At 34.5% G+C, this 15,924-nt stretch overlaps 1 protein-coding gene across 1 annotated transcript in view; it reads right to left on the bottom strand.

Moving 5' to 3' along the window:
- Positions 1-14,378: 14,378 nt before the first annotated feature.
- Positions 14,379-15,924, bottom strand: part of LOC136259347 (uncharacterized) — a 60,224-nt gene continuing 58,678 nt past the window's right edge. Inside the window, exon 4 of the mRNA XM_066052843.1 lies at positions 14,379-14,392. Within this exon, the coding sequence (XP_065908915.1) occupies positions 14,379-14,392 (14 nt within the window). The remainder of the gene's footprint in view (positions 14,393-15,924) is intronic.

The following is a 15,924-nucleotide window of genomic DNA, read 5'->3' as shown; positions in this document are numbered from 1 at the left end:
TATTAAATACTAGTTGCAGGGATCAGTGACAGTGATGATTTTTACTCAATAGCCAGGGGGTGATTCACAGGATGTAATCTTTGACATTAATTAACAATATTTTGTAAGCAGACACTCCTGGGTTCCTTTACTATGGATTCACTAAGTGCAAACCATAGTGGTATAAATCCTGTCTGTACAATAATGCCCCATCCTCAGTTAGCTAGTTATTGTTATTACTTCTTTACAGTTACCAGCACTGAAGGTCTGACAACAACTTATGAACCACAAACCTCCATTAATAGCTGTACATACTACATTGTTAGAGTTGGTGTAGACTTACAATAATTATTAAGATATCATAAGTGATTAGCTACATCATTTTAAGTAATAAAATTTAACCATATTGCATGGTTATGTTATTATTATTATTATTAATGACCAGCACTGAAGTGAAGGTCTGACAGCAACATGTGCTGCAGCCTTAGGATTGCCTAACCTAACAATGATTACAAGGACTGAGACTTCAATGACTTATAGCTGATAAGGTGAAACAGAAAAGGGGCCAAAGTAAGGAAAAAATCCCTCCAACCCAGGATTCGAACTGCAGGTCACCCAATCTCTGGTTTCACATCATACACATGTGTGCATGAAATGCCACAGGTTTATGCATACATAACAAGGCACAAGTACTGTACATACATAATACCTCAACAGGATGGACATACAATGTGCGTCTGACCTCATGTTTGTTGATCATGCTTGAAGGAATTGCAGGTGTTAGTATGTTGTATACACTGTGCATAATTATATAATATTACACATTGCTTTGGCTGATCATGATGTACTTGTTTATATGAAACTATGACTGAATTCTATCTGTATGTTTGTAGTTTCTACACCCAATGAATTCAATATAACATCATAACGGCATTACTTGTGCAGCATAATAACTGTACCTTAAACTAACGTGTACATGCTGTTCTGATAGATTACAGCGTGTGCAAGATTAGGGAATTACAAGGTATAGCTATAGTTATAGTACGTACAAGTTGAGCTGGATCCTGAAAAACAGCTAAAAATTATAAGTGGATTTTTCTTGAGAGTTAACATTTCAGTCAACCAGATGAATAGTGGTGACAGCAGAGGTGTTAACAACAGACATGTATGGTTTGGCTCCATTACAAGTTCAGGAAAGGCCTGTAATGGACGCTGCATTTTATGGCTTCCCTATAGGAAATGTTTGGTGAAAATTTGGATTGACTGTAAATATTGTGTCAGACAGATTTTGAGATATTTTTGCAGTGCTACAAATGAATTGCATCTGTAAGTTATTAAATGTTTTCAAGGATCCAGCTCAACTTGTACATACTATAGTGGCTGTTGTGATACATTTACACATGTACAAGTGTGATTATATATGTGCACACATTTCTATAGTGTGTAAGCAAGCCACATACAGTGTACAAAAGATGGTCAGTAATAATGAGTAATGCTGTAGCTATGTCACAATCCCATGCATGTACTTACAGCACATTATACACAGTATGTATGTTACAGCTATTATTATATGTGACTGTATAATATATTATGTTGCTGTAGCCATACTCTTTGCTGTGCTTACTGGAGTACTGACAGTTACACGTGCTTCTCACAATGTCTATCATGTTCAACCTGATGATACATGTAATCAGCAGTCATCTGAAATTTGCCATACATTGCAGTTCTTTGCTATCTACAGTGATTTGTTCTTCACATCCAATGCCATGTTTCTTTTTGCTGAAGGAGAATACTTTCACAGTGAAAGTGATTTGATAGTGCAGAATTTCACTGACTTGTCACTGATTGGTACAGGAAGTACCAATGACTCTCTCCCACCAAAAAGTGTAATCAGGTGCTTATCGCACAATCACATGCATTTTTACAATGTGGTTAACTTGCTAATTAAAAATTTAACCTTTGATGAATGTGGCAGCTATTTAGGATTGTTTACTCAAAGATCAGGATATGGTGTTTATCAACATTATTACTGGGCGAGCATATTTTTCAATTATTGCATTCATTTACAAGTTATAAATGTGGTCATTTATGATCCGATAGGTTATGCTATAGTAGGTCACAACGTGATAGGAAATAGCTCACTTGAAAATTTCTAACTCATCATCACTAAAGAATATTTTTACACTTTACTTTCTATTGCATGCAGTTTGGCAATACACTGGAGTTATGATGGAAGTGATATGAAATTGAAAGAAGTCTATTTCAACGTTAATAACTTTATGATAATTGATTATCATGAGCCACTCATCTGCTTTGCTGATAGAAGTATGATTCAAATACTAGTATACCAATTCAATGCATTTATATCCATTGATAATGCCTTATTCGGACACATAGAAACTTACAACAGCATAATACAGATTGATGTTGACTCTTCATTACATAGTAGGATTAATTTCCGCAATTACATTGTCATAATGAATGTTCTATCACATTTCCTTGACTTTCATTATACAGATAACTGCTCCAGTACCACTGATTCAACCAAATACCACCCACGAATTACTGTGACATTTGTTGAGATTTCAATTTTATACAACATCTATGCTTTGATCAATGATAGTAACTCAATTATACAGCTAACCACTTCATCAAAATGTTTACAGCTAAAGCTAGATATCAAATTTACGAATGTACTGTTTCAAGGAAATAAGCTGGAATTAGTGAGAGTGATATCAGATTCGCAAAAGTTTAATAATCATTATGCTGTTTCAATTTCCACCAAGGGACATTATATTGTGCAAGACAATAATATTGAATATCGTGGTAGTTTAATACTATTGGGAAATGTACAAATTCAATTTAATGGTATTACCAACTTTTCTAAAAATTGTGCTTCTAAACTTATTTTGCTTATAGATGCTCAAATCGAGTTTAATGGAATCAGTAGAATCTTCCAAACAAGTGCTTATACACTCATTGCCATTCATTGAATACAAAAATTGATACAAAGTGTCAATTTTTGTATTCATTGAATCCAATAAGTGGGGAATTGCAAGTTTTTGGAGAAACTCAATTCAATTCTAACAATGATTATGAGCTTCTGTTATTGTCAGATGCTCAGGCATACTATAATGGATCCACAAGATTTACTAACAACGATGCCATTGAGATTATCCAATCGACATCATCACTATTATATTTCTCAAATAGCACATTATTTGGAGGTAATGATGTTATGCAGATTATAACTTTGTATCCTAAATTATCTTATCTGGTGTTGCTGGGTAATGCTAATGTAACCTTTAGCAACAACATAGTGAGGGATGAAATCATTAAAGTAGTCACCATATACAACCATCCTTACCCGTATTGTTTGTTTCAGTATTATGTACCAGAAAATAACAAACCTGAAGATTTTCAGATTAATTTGTTGTTCGATTATATAGACTCACCTGATGCTGAATTATTTAGAGAAATTGACTCAATAAACAAATTAACATTACAGTGTAATTGAACTTATGAGGCGGCATTTCAAGATTCCACTTCTTTTGCTGTCCACAGCAAGATCATCAATATAAGACTCATGAATGACACTTTATCATATCAGCTAAGTAAGCACAGTACAGTTTGTTCCTGCCAGCAATCCTTAGAATATGATTGCAATGATGATCGGTTAGGTCCAATATATCCTGGACAAAATTTGACTGTGGATTTGTGTCTGCCTTACAATGCTGAAGATGTGGAGATCTTGTATGCTGAAACACGCAGTTCTAATATGCCAACCTCCATATCTAAAATCTCTGATTCTGACAGTGTGAAACATGTATTTAATCGCAATCAAGTAAAGAAAGTGTATTTCACTATTGCTGCAAATTTAAACCAACCAAGAATGACAGATGCCAGTTACTTCTTTCAGCACAGCCAAACTTGTTCACTTATTATGACACCTTTAATGTTAGTCTTCTTCCTTGTCCATTAGGGTTTGCACTTAACAAAGGAATCTGTAACTGTGACCCTCATCTTAGCAAAAAGTGACTGTAAAATTTGTTATCAAACAGTGAGACGACTGTCTAATGTGTACATCTCAGGAATTGAATCTGAAAGTTCAACTCATAAGTATAATATATCAACAATGTGTCCTATTAACTATTGTCTACAAGACACAACAAGGATAAACTTACACAATCCAGATGCTCAATGTCAGTCACACAGAACTGGTCTACTGTGCTCAGTGTGTGAAAGAAACTACAGTATGGTGTTTGGGTCAAGACAGTGTAAAAAGTGTACAAACTGGCACTTGCTTTTTATTACCTTTATACATTTCACTGGTTTGCTCTTAGTTTTCTTTCTTTTTTTTCTTAATTTTACAGTGACAACAGGAACTATTAATGGAATAATTTTCTATGATAACATCATGTACATAAACAATTCTTATTTCCATATACAAGATAGACTGATAACACCACTTTCTGTTTACATATCTATTACTAATCTGACATCATGTTTTGAGATGTGTTTCTACAATGGAATGGATATATATGCTAAAAAGTGGTTACAGTTAGTGTACCCTTTTTATTTGATGGTCATAATGCTGTTCTTTACAATCGGCAGTCGTTACTCCATCAAGCTTTACCGGTTAACATTTAACAGAGCACTACCAGTACTAGCAACCTTGTTTATGCTTTCTTACACCAGCATGCTGCAGGTCATTGCCACAATATTCTTTTATACTAAAGTGATTACTGTGCCAGATAATTCTGTTACATATGTATGGGTTTGTGATGCAACTCTTCCACTATTTGGATGGAAGTATTTACTGTTATTTATTGTGTGTATTGTATTGTTTATTTCGCTGCTAGCGCTCAATGTGGTGCTACTATTCACCAAGTCTCTGATGAGGTTTAACATAGTTGCACGTTTTAAGCCACTAATAGATGCTTTTCAAGGATCACTGAAGAGTCAATATTCTTACTGGATTGGAATACAATTACTGATCAGAAGTGTCATGATTGTGCTTCTCATTCTCGGCAGAACTTTAAGCATCACACTAAGTTGTATTATAATCCTTACCATGGCTATAATTCATAGTCGTATCCAGCCTGACAATAATAAACTAAATAACTTACAAGAGTTACTGCTACTCTACAACTATGTTGTGATATGTGTGGCACTCATACTGAATGGAAGTGAAACACTAAATGTTATCACAGTAAATGTACTGGTTGGTCTGTCATTCATTCAGTTTGCTATGATAATAGTTTATCATGTATTAAAATTTGTAACTCCTTGCAGAAAGCTGAAGAATAAGGTATTAAATGCTTGGAGTAGTATTGTGAAAAATCAACAAGAGCACAAACCCAATGATACCACTGCATTAGAGATTCCAGAGGTTGGCTTTGCCTATACTGACTTTAGAGAACCTTTGATTGGTGAAGACTAGCTATCCAATGTGCTAAAGAAACATAATAATAATACTGATGTAAACTGGTGTCGTTATATGCAATTATGCTGACAATATACATGTGTACTCGCAATGAGTTTATACTTTGCTGTGCAAGGTAAAATTTAATATTATACTACACACCATGCCTAGAGTGAATAATAAAATAAAGTTTCATTCTATATATATGTAGCTACACACATTTTCTATTTTAGGTGAGGAGTCAGGGATACCATACTTCAATATCAGATCAGTCATACCTGTCATGGAAAAGGTTTACTTGCAACAACAACAACCTTACCATATAAACAGTGACAGATCCAAGGGGGTTTCATGTACAGTCTGTACTGGTAATACTCTCCTACAAAGGCTCGTGGTATTATTATAAGCTAGACATACAGCAGCTAGGCTACAGGAGCTGTTAGTCACATTGTAGAAACTATTTCACACACAAGGTGCATGATCATTTAGCTATGCCCTTTTGTGCATTGCGTGTGAGCTTGAATTCATAACTGAACTCTTTAACATATGAATCACTTTACTCACAAGTCACCACAACTGCTGCTATTCATAACTGTAAATGATTGCTCAGCTGCTGTATGTGATTTCGCCATGTGCCCATGAAACTATAATAATTTAAATTACATATGAGCATTAATTATCTGTGTTGCTCCAAGATCTGTGTGCATAAACAACAGTCAGGTAAGTGTGATAGGCAGGGAACTGAGGAAAATTGGAGGCAATTGGGATAGGCCTGAGTCTATTATGTTTATGATGTTGCTTATACTTTTGAGCAATACTGTGACTCTAATTTTTCTCTATTTTGTTCCAATTGTGATCAGTTGTGTCCTCATTTATGTTCTTAGTCAATTACAGTGGTACATGTAGAGACATTGGGATAGTCAAACAAGTTTCACATAATTATCCTGGTGTAGCAGGCTGTGAATGAGTGATAATTGCTTATTTCAAGAGTTAAGGAACTGCCTCTCAAAAATATTTTAATATTCTTGATTGTGATCAGCTTCTCTGATACCAAATGCAGCGATGGTATTGTCCATTTTACTCAATGGATATACACTGCTCATACCTGTCAGGTGTACATGGCCAAGGGTGTTGCTGCACTGATTAGCATGAATAACTTTAGATTTGTGACTGACTGTTGGAAAATCAGTTAGTATTAAAATAAGGCATTTTAAACTTCCAATCAGCTTTACAGTGTCTGAATAAAATCACTAGTCAGTACCTTAAATTACAACAAATTATGTGAAATATTTTACTATGTGCATAAGTGCTTTAGCGGTGACACATATAGTGTGAATTTTTATGTATTTCATAAGACTGGGTTTCCAAAATCAAATGATGTAGCCACAGTTGACAAATTGTAAGCTTTGCAGATATGATGGGACTATTAGTGTTAAGCTGGTCCAGATTTTTGGTTGTTTTCCTAAGAAAGTTTAAACTTCGCTACACTGCACTTCAGTGTTGGATTGGTTTAAGGATTATTGATCTCATTTCATCCAATGCAGTCCATGCAGTATCACACACCAGTAGAAGAGACTTTATGGTTACATTGTAATCTCCTTCTTTCTTGTAATGGCAGCTGCAGTTTAAAATTGTTATTTGCAGCATTTAGTTAAGAATAGCTAAATACATGCATGTAGCCAGCTACATGTATTAATCTTAGCAAGAACATGCATCATAATGCATGGGGTTCCGTAGCAGCAATTTCAGCATACTTTTCAAACTTTTCTAATTGTCTAACAATATGTGGTACATATGTACCATGAGTCCAAATACAAAGATCCGTGTGTGACAATTTCAAGTGTTAGGCTTTAAAGCACTTGACATGTTCCATTGTAGTCCTAGAGCAGTTTAACATTCTGACTTGTTTGGCTCTTGTTTCTTGGTTTTCTTTCTCTATTTGCTATCTTTTAATTGTTTTAAATTATTTTTTCACTAGAATAATGATACACATACCTCAACTTCCAAGCATGCAGTATACAATATTGTGTGTGTGAACGTGTGTGTGTGTGTATTGTGCGTAGTGTGTTTATTGTGTGTAGTGTGTGTGCGTGCGTGTGTGTGTGCGTGTGTGTGTTAGTAAAATGTCTTGTTTATATGAAACTATGGCCTCATGCTTGAATCAGAGTTTCAGTATTTAAAGGATTCAATATACTGTAGCACATTTGTTGATGATGCAGATAAGCAATTGTTTGTGTATAAGTATATACTGTATACATACACAACATACATTGCAGCAATGGTCTAACTGATGTTTATCTTGTTCATATGAATGCAGCATTCTGTCTTGTGTTTTTAGTTTCATTATCCAAATATTCAGTATAACATGTTTGTTGTCATGATAGTGGTATTTCTTGTGTAGTGAAGTAGTCTAACTTATGTTTTGCTGTTCTGATAATTCACAATGTGTTCAGTCATGATGAAGGAAGTACAAGGTACATACATAGTGAAATAGCTGTTATAAAACATGTCCACAAAACAACCTATGCATATATGTATACACAATCATGTAATCATCGGTCATGTTTCAATCACTATGTTTGTTTATTTGGAATGCATACAGTATTTAAATAACATGTATAGGCTTCCTACAACATAAACTGCATGCAATGTTATGCAAATATTGTAGCTATTATATTATGGTCTATAGCTTGGGACCAATCAAAGTGTCCTGATTATCAAGGTGTACTGATTTGCTAAGTCTGCTATGTGCTAAGGGATGCTTTAGGACCATTATCAAGTGTCCAGGTTACACAGGTGTTCTTATTTGTAAGTGTCCTGATTAACATGTTCCATTTTTAACTGTATAGCCATACTTGTTTATTGGACTACTGACAGTTACATTTGCAACTCACAATGTCTATCATGTTCAACCTGATGATGTGTGCAAAGAGCAGCCATCTGAGACTTGTCATACACTGCAGTTCTTCATTAACCACAGTGATTTGTTTTTCAAGTCCAATTCCATATTTGTTTTTGGTGAAGGAAATTACTTCCATAGTAAAGGTGATTTGACTGTGCAGAATGTTGCTAACTTGTCTATGATTGGTAAAGGAAGTAGCGATGGCTCTGTTGTACCTGGAAGTGTAATTAATTGCTTACCACACCATCACATACATTTCTACAATGTGGTTAACTTGCTAATACAAACTTTAATCTTTGATCAATGTGGAAGCTCTGTAGGATTGTTGACCAAAAGATCAGGATATGGTGTTGTACAAGATTACTACTGGGCAAGCATATTTTTTGATTCTTGTATTCATTTACAAGTTGTCAATGTAATCATTTTTGACCCAGTAGGGTATGCTATAGTAGGTTACAATGTGATAGGAAACAACTCACTTAATAATGTCACAGTTACCATAACTAAAGATGACCTTTACACTTTACCTACTATTGCATACAGTTTGGCAATACACTGGAGTTATGATGGACGTGTAATAAGTGAAGAAGACATCTATTTCAGCATTAATGACTTCAAACTAATTGATCATAGTCAACCACACATCTGTATTGCTAAAAAGAGTATGATTAAAATTCTAATATACCATTTCAATGCTTACATTTCCATCAGTAATGCCTCATTCAGTTCTGTAGAAACTTACAACAGTGTTATACAAATTGAAGTTGATTCTTCATCACAAAGCAGGATTAAGTTTCATAACTGTGTTGTCAATTTTAGTATTCTATCACACTTCCTTGAATTTCATTATTCAGATAACTTCACTAGTATTAATAATTCAACCAAATATTACCCACGAGTTACTGTGACATTTGTTCAGGTTTCATTTTTATACAACACCCATGCATTAGCCAATGGAAGTAATTCAATTTTGCTGCTTGCAAGTTCATCAAAGTGTTCAGAATTTAAGCTAGATATCGTGCTTACCAATGTGCTTTTTGAAGGAAACATTCTCGCTTTATTGAGAGTGATGCATGTATCTGATTTTCCAAAGTTGAATCATCATTACTCCATCTCAATTTCCACTGAGGGTTACTTTATTGTACAATACAATGATATTGAATATTCTGATAGTTTAATATTATTAACAAATGGACAAATTCAATTTAATGGTAATACTACATTTACAAAAAATTATGCTTCTCAACTTATTTCACTCTCAGATGCACAAATGAGGCTTAATGGAATTACTAAAATTTTTGCAACAATTGCTTACGAACTGATTTCATTAATAAATGGACAATTACATTTTACTGGACAAACTGATATCAGTTATAATAATAACTACCAACTTCTTTTATTATCAGATGCTCAAGTGCACTTCAATGGATCTACAAGATTTATCAATAATAATGCCATTGAAATTATTCGGTCATCATCATCACTATTAAATTTCTCAAATTGTACATTATTTGAAGATAACGATGTGAATCAGATTTTTAACTTGCACCCTGAATTATCTTTCTTGGTTCTGTTGGGTAATGCCAACTTAACATTTAGAAACAATATAGTGCGTAATGAAATGATTAAAGTAGTTACCACCTTAAACCACCCTTACCCATATTGTTTATTTCAGTATTATCTACCAGATAATAGCAAGCCTGAAGATTTTCATATTAATCTGTTCTTTGACTATAAAGACTCGCCTGATGCTGAATTGGTTAAAAAAGTTGACTCAATTAATAAATTAACGTCACAGTGTAATTGGACTAAAAATTCAGAATTTCAAAATTCCACTCCTTTTTCCGTACACAACAAAGTTGTTAATATAAGACTGAAGAATAACACTTTGCAACATCAGTTAAGTTTACACAGTACGGTTTGTTATAGCCCACAATTTTTGAAACATGATTGCAATTTTGATCAATTAGGCCCTATATATCCTGGACAAAATTTGACTGTGGATTTGTGCCTCCCTTACAATACTGAAGATATTGGTATCTTGTATGCTGAAACATGTAGTGATAATATGCCAAAGTCCATCTGTAAAATTGGTGATTCTGATACTGTGAAACATGTGTTTAATCGCAATCAAACAAAAAATGTACATTTTACTATCGCTGTAAATTTAGACCAACCAATAAGAGAATGTCAGTTACTTCTTTCAGCACAACCAAACCTGTTTACTGATTATGATACTTTCAATGTTAGCCTCCTCTCTTGTCCATTAGGATTTGCACTTAACAAAGGAATATGTGGCTGTGACCCTCACGTTAGTAACTACATCAATGACTGTATGATTTGTTATCAAACGGTGAGACGAGTGTCTAATATTTACATTTCAGGAATTCAATCAGAAAGTTCAGCACACAAGTACAATATATCAACAATTTGTCCTATTGAATATTGCCAAAAAGGCATAACATGGATGAATTTGCGTTATCCAGATGTTCAATGTCAGCCACATAGAACTGGTCTGCTTTGCTCAGTGTGCGAAAAAAACTACAGCGTAGTGTTTGGGTCAAGACAGTGTAAAAAGTGTTCCAATTGGAACTTGTTTTTTATTGTTTTTATACTTTTCACTGGTTTGCTCTTAGTTTTCATTCTCTTTTTTCTTAATTTTACAGTGACAACAGGAACTATTAATGGAATAATTTTCTATGTCAACATCATGTACATATTAAACAATTTATATTTCCATATTCAAGAAAGACTGATAACACCACTTTCTGTTTACATGTCTATTACTAATCTCAGATCATGTTTCGAGATGTGTTTCTACAATGGAATGGATATGTATGCTAAAAAGTGGTTGCAGTTAGTGTACCCTTTTTATTTGATGATCATAATATTGTTCTTTACTATAGGTAGTCGCTACTCCACCAAACTTTATCGGTTAACGTTTAACCGAGCACTACCAGTACTAGTAACCTTGTTTGTACTTACTTACACGAGTATACTGCAGGTCATTGGTACAATATTCTTTTATGCTAAAATAATTACCGTACCAGATAATGCTGTTACAATTGTATGGGGTTGTGATGTAACTCTTCCACTATTTGGATGGAAGTATTTATTGTTATTTACTGTATGTCTCGTATTGTTTATTTTGCTGCTAACACTCAATGTGGTATTACTGTTCACCAAGTCTCTGATGAGGTTTAACATAGTTACACGTTTTAAGCCATTGATAGATGCTTTTCAAGGATCACTGAAGAGTCAATATTCTTACTGGATTGGAATACAACTACTGATCAGAAGTGTCATGATCATGCTCATTGTTGTGGGTAGGACTTTAAGCATCACACTAAGTTGTATTATAATCCTTACCATGGCTATAATTCATAGTCGTATCCAGCCTGACAATAATAAACTAAATAACTTACAAGAGTTACTGCTACTCTACAACTATGTTGTGATTTGTGTGGCACTCATATTGAATAGAAGTGAAACACTAAATGTTATCACAGTAAATGTACTGGTTGGGCTGTCATTCATTCAGTTTGTTATCGTAATAGTTTATCACGTGTTAACATTTGTAACTCCTTGCAGAAAACTAAAGAATAAGGTGATAAATACTTGGAGTAACATTGTGAAAAATCAATACTTAAAACAAGAACACAGTTACAATGATACCAATGCATTGGAGATTCCAGAGGTTACCTTTGTCTATACTGACTTTAGAGAACCTTTAATAGGTGAAGATTAACCATCCAATGTGCCAAGGATCCTGGATGTACATAAACTGATGTATATAATTGTACTGACATATAAACATGCGTACTTGTCAGTAACAATACATTTATACATACTTTGCTGTGCATAATTAAATATTGCAAACTTTACCGATAGAGTGAATAATAAAAGAAAGTGATTCGCTCCTCATAATTATTACATATACTTCAATATCAAATCAAAATATTTTTCAGTCATACTTGTCATGGAAAAGGTTTGCTTGCAACATCCTTCCCTTATTCACAGTGGCAGAGCCAATGCAAGGGGGTTCCATGTACAGTTTATACTGGTAATGATCTCCTCCACAGACTCATAGTATTATTGTAACCTAGACATACTGCACAGCATGCTAGCTTTTAGCCACAATTTACTACATTGTAGAGAGGATACTATTTCATATACAAGGTGATCATTTAGCTATACCCCTTTATGCATTGAGTGTAGGTCCCTTCTGCATATAATCATTACTCACATACCACCACAAATGCTGCTATTTATAACAGTAAATGATTGCTGTAACAGGTGTACGTGATTTTGCTATGGCGAAATCACATACAACTGGTACATGATGTGCCTGTGATGCTTTAATTTCATTAATTTTACATATGAACATAGATTATCTGTGCTCTCCCCAACACCTGTGTGCATAACAAATAACAACAGTCAGGTAAATGTGATAGGGAATCGAGGAAAATTTGAGGGAAATTTGGATAGGCCTAAGGCTATTATGCTTTTGGAATTGCCTAATAGTAATATGGTTTTGAACAATACTTTACATTGTCTCTATTTTGTGCTCCAATTGTGCTCAGTTGTGTCCCATTATGTTTCAATCATGCTCTTAGGAAATTACATTTTGATTTTTTTATTAAAGCATCAATTAAAATGTATTTTTGAATGGATCTTTCAACATGTGGTGACTGTTCTATTAGAGTATCTCAATCTTTAGCTACTCTCACCTTTACAAGTACATAACTGTAAATCTGCTGTGTTTGCTTGTTTTATTACACTATCCCAATGTGCACCATGCAAATTGCATTATATGTAATTAACCCTAAGTGGGGTAACACTGTAATATGCAAAAATCTATGTACCATACAGTTTCATAGTAAATGGTGTATGTAGAGACATTGGGATAGCCAAGCCACTACCGCATGATCATACTGGTATGATAATTAAAGTTGGGTCACTTGGGTGTGTGAGTGAGTGACAGTTGCATGTTTTTTAAGAGTTAAGGAGCTGCCTCCCTCAGTGCTGTTTTACCATTCTTGATTCAGTAGCAATCGGCTTCTCTGATATCCATTATCCAATGCATAAAAATTGCACGTTGTATGCTGGCGTTATGCTCAGTGCTTTAACTTACCCATAATAGGTACCAGATGTATGAAGAGTTATTTACTTGTACAAAACAAAATTAAATTACTTATACTAAAATTAACACAATGGCTTAACCGGTGCATTGCTGCTAACTGGTATGGCTTTCATTTATTCTTTATTATCATTATTATGCACCCATCAATGTCATTCCCCTCCCCCAAGTATAGTGGGGGAATACAGGGGAATTGACAAAGTCTAGTGTCAAATTCCCAAGCACTGGGGTTGAGAAGCTTATCAAAACCCCACTATGTCCCTACCTCAAAAGAGGGGTTTCTATAGGGGATTTGATGTACCTATTAAAACAATTTTTGGTTCAGCAAACTGCTGCTGTCAAAAGCCCAGGAAAGATCTAGATGTCGAATCCCTAGTAGGTATATGAGAATCCCAGGGGTGGGGCTTGACATTGATAGGTGCATTATTGGACAGACAGGGTTACTGATATATCCAGGGGACCAGCCCAGAGCAACTACCTTTAACACAGAAAAACTCATGTACAAACACTGCCTGTATTTGTTCCATCTATAGTTCAGTAATTGGAACTTCATTTCAGACAAAAACAAACCACAGGTCCCAATACTAAATGACATTAGAGACTTGTGGTCTTCAATACTGACTAAAGACAGAGTTAGCATACTGTAGGTAGTATTGGTACACAATTAAGTTGTATCGTAGATCCTTTACTGTGTAAAGGATCTGTGGTTGTATGCAATAAATCAAATACATAATTTAGCTAAAAAGTGACTTCTTGTAAGACTTGTTTGCTTCATTGTTACACGTTTAATCCATTGTACCATAAATACAAATGCAATGTTTATCTACTTTGCGTGTGCAGAAGCTTAATACCCCTGCCCAATGATTTCCGCATTAATTTCTCCTTTACCCAAATTAACGAGTGTTAATTGTTTAGTGTCATTAAATTTAGGGCTAAAACGAATATTCTAAATGAAAGAGAACGAATATTTTTAGTCAAGAACGAATAATAGAATATTCTATATATGTGACCGGATTTGCGAAAAGGTACCTTTTTCACACACACAATTTGACCCATTTTTTGAACTTTGAAGCATCATAACTTTTTAATCATAGCATACCATTGCCTGAACTTTTCCATGAGTGTAGCTATAGTATCTGGCTGCATTTTGATACCAGGTGCAAGTTAATCAGTGTAAGGATTCAAATGTTACATCATTTTGTTTGCTGGTATATAAAATGTGTGGAAAAGGTACCTTTTCGCAAATCTGGTCACATATAGTGTAATACTCTTATACAGTGTATATGTGTTATTTCTTATTATTTGTATTCAATTGTAAAACATCATTAAAATTTGATACAGTATATAGGCAGCTTTTGAAATGAAGTAAAAGTGTCTGATGATGTAGCTACTAGAGGTGTATCGATAAAGATTTTTCAGCTGTATTGATATCTGATTAATTTTGTACCTAAAAGAGCTGATACTGATTATATACCAATTGAATTATTGTATATTCGTAAATCAAATAGAACTACAGGTGTAGCTACTAAATGATGTATATTCTAATGATTTGTAGCATTGAGAAAAGAGAAGTGATATAATTTTACTATATTGCACAACTACTTATGGTGGTGTGGCCTCTATTACACAACCCAGACAATTAGGCACCACAAATATTTTACTATGATACATGCTCCCTTGTCCGGATTACTCCGTATTTTGACTAGTTACCAAGATGGCTGTAATACACAGGTGATCACTTTAGTTTTCATGTAGTGCAGTTTTTTTATTCTTAAAGTGCAGCTAACAGCTACTGTTCTGGGTAAGAATACTTTAACACTAATAGCAGTACTCACACGCGCAGTCGTATGGCTTCTCGTAACTTAGCGTTTTATAGAATAGTGTAGAGAGGCTTTCTGTTTGTTTGTAGCGAGTAAAAAGGCTTTTGATAGCTGGCCATGCAAACTAATAGCCGATTCATAGAGCGTTTGTGCCCATTATTACTGAATATGGAAGGCAAATCAGCAACCGATCGCGATCACCAATCCGATTATTGCAATATTGGTACATCTCTAGTCCAGTGTCTGATGTTGTAGAGACTGACAAAGATTCCTCATTACTAGTGTCCGCCATCTTTACTGTAATTTCGATGTTTCGAATTCAATAATTCCTTCGAACGAAGTCGAATCGAATACGAATTCGAATATTCGGTATATTCGTTTTAGCCCTAATTAAATTCACTCCATGGTTTGTTAAAAATGTCTGAAAGTGTTAGTTGGCTAGTGTAAAGCAGGCAATAGAGCTTGGTGTGGTCGAAGGGTGGTGTGCATAGCTAGGAAACTACAGTACATGTATATTACACAGCCATGCAGTGATTTGTATCTGTACACATTATACAGTACGCAATAATAAGTAATGGTATTGTCCATTGCACCCAGGGGGGTGTACACTGCTCATACCTGCTAGGTGTACATGGCAATTGAACACATGTTAACTTCA

Source organism: Dysidea avara, chromosome 6, assembly GCF_963678975.1.
Source record: "Dysidea avara chromosome 6, odDysAvar1.4, whole genome shotgun sequence".
Taxonomy (NCBI): domain Eukaryota; kingdom Metazoa; phylum Porifera; class Demospongiae; order Dictyoceratida; family Dysideidae; genus Dysidea; species Dysidea avara.
This window is presented reverse-complemented; position numbering and strand designations above follow the sequence as displayed.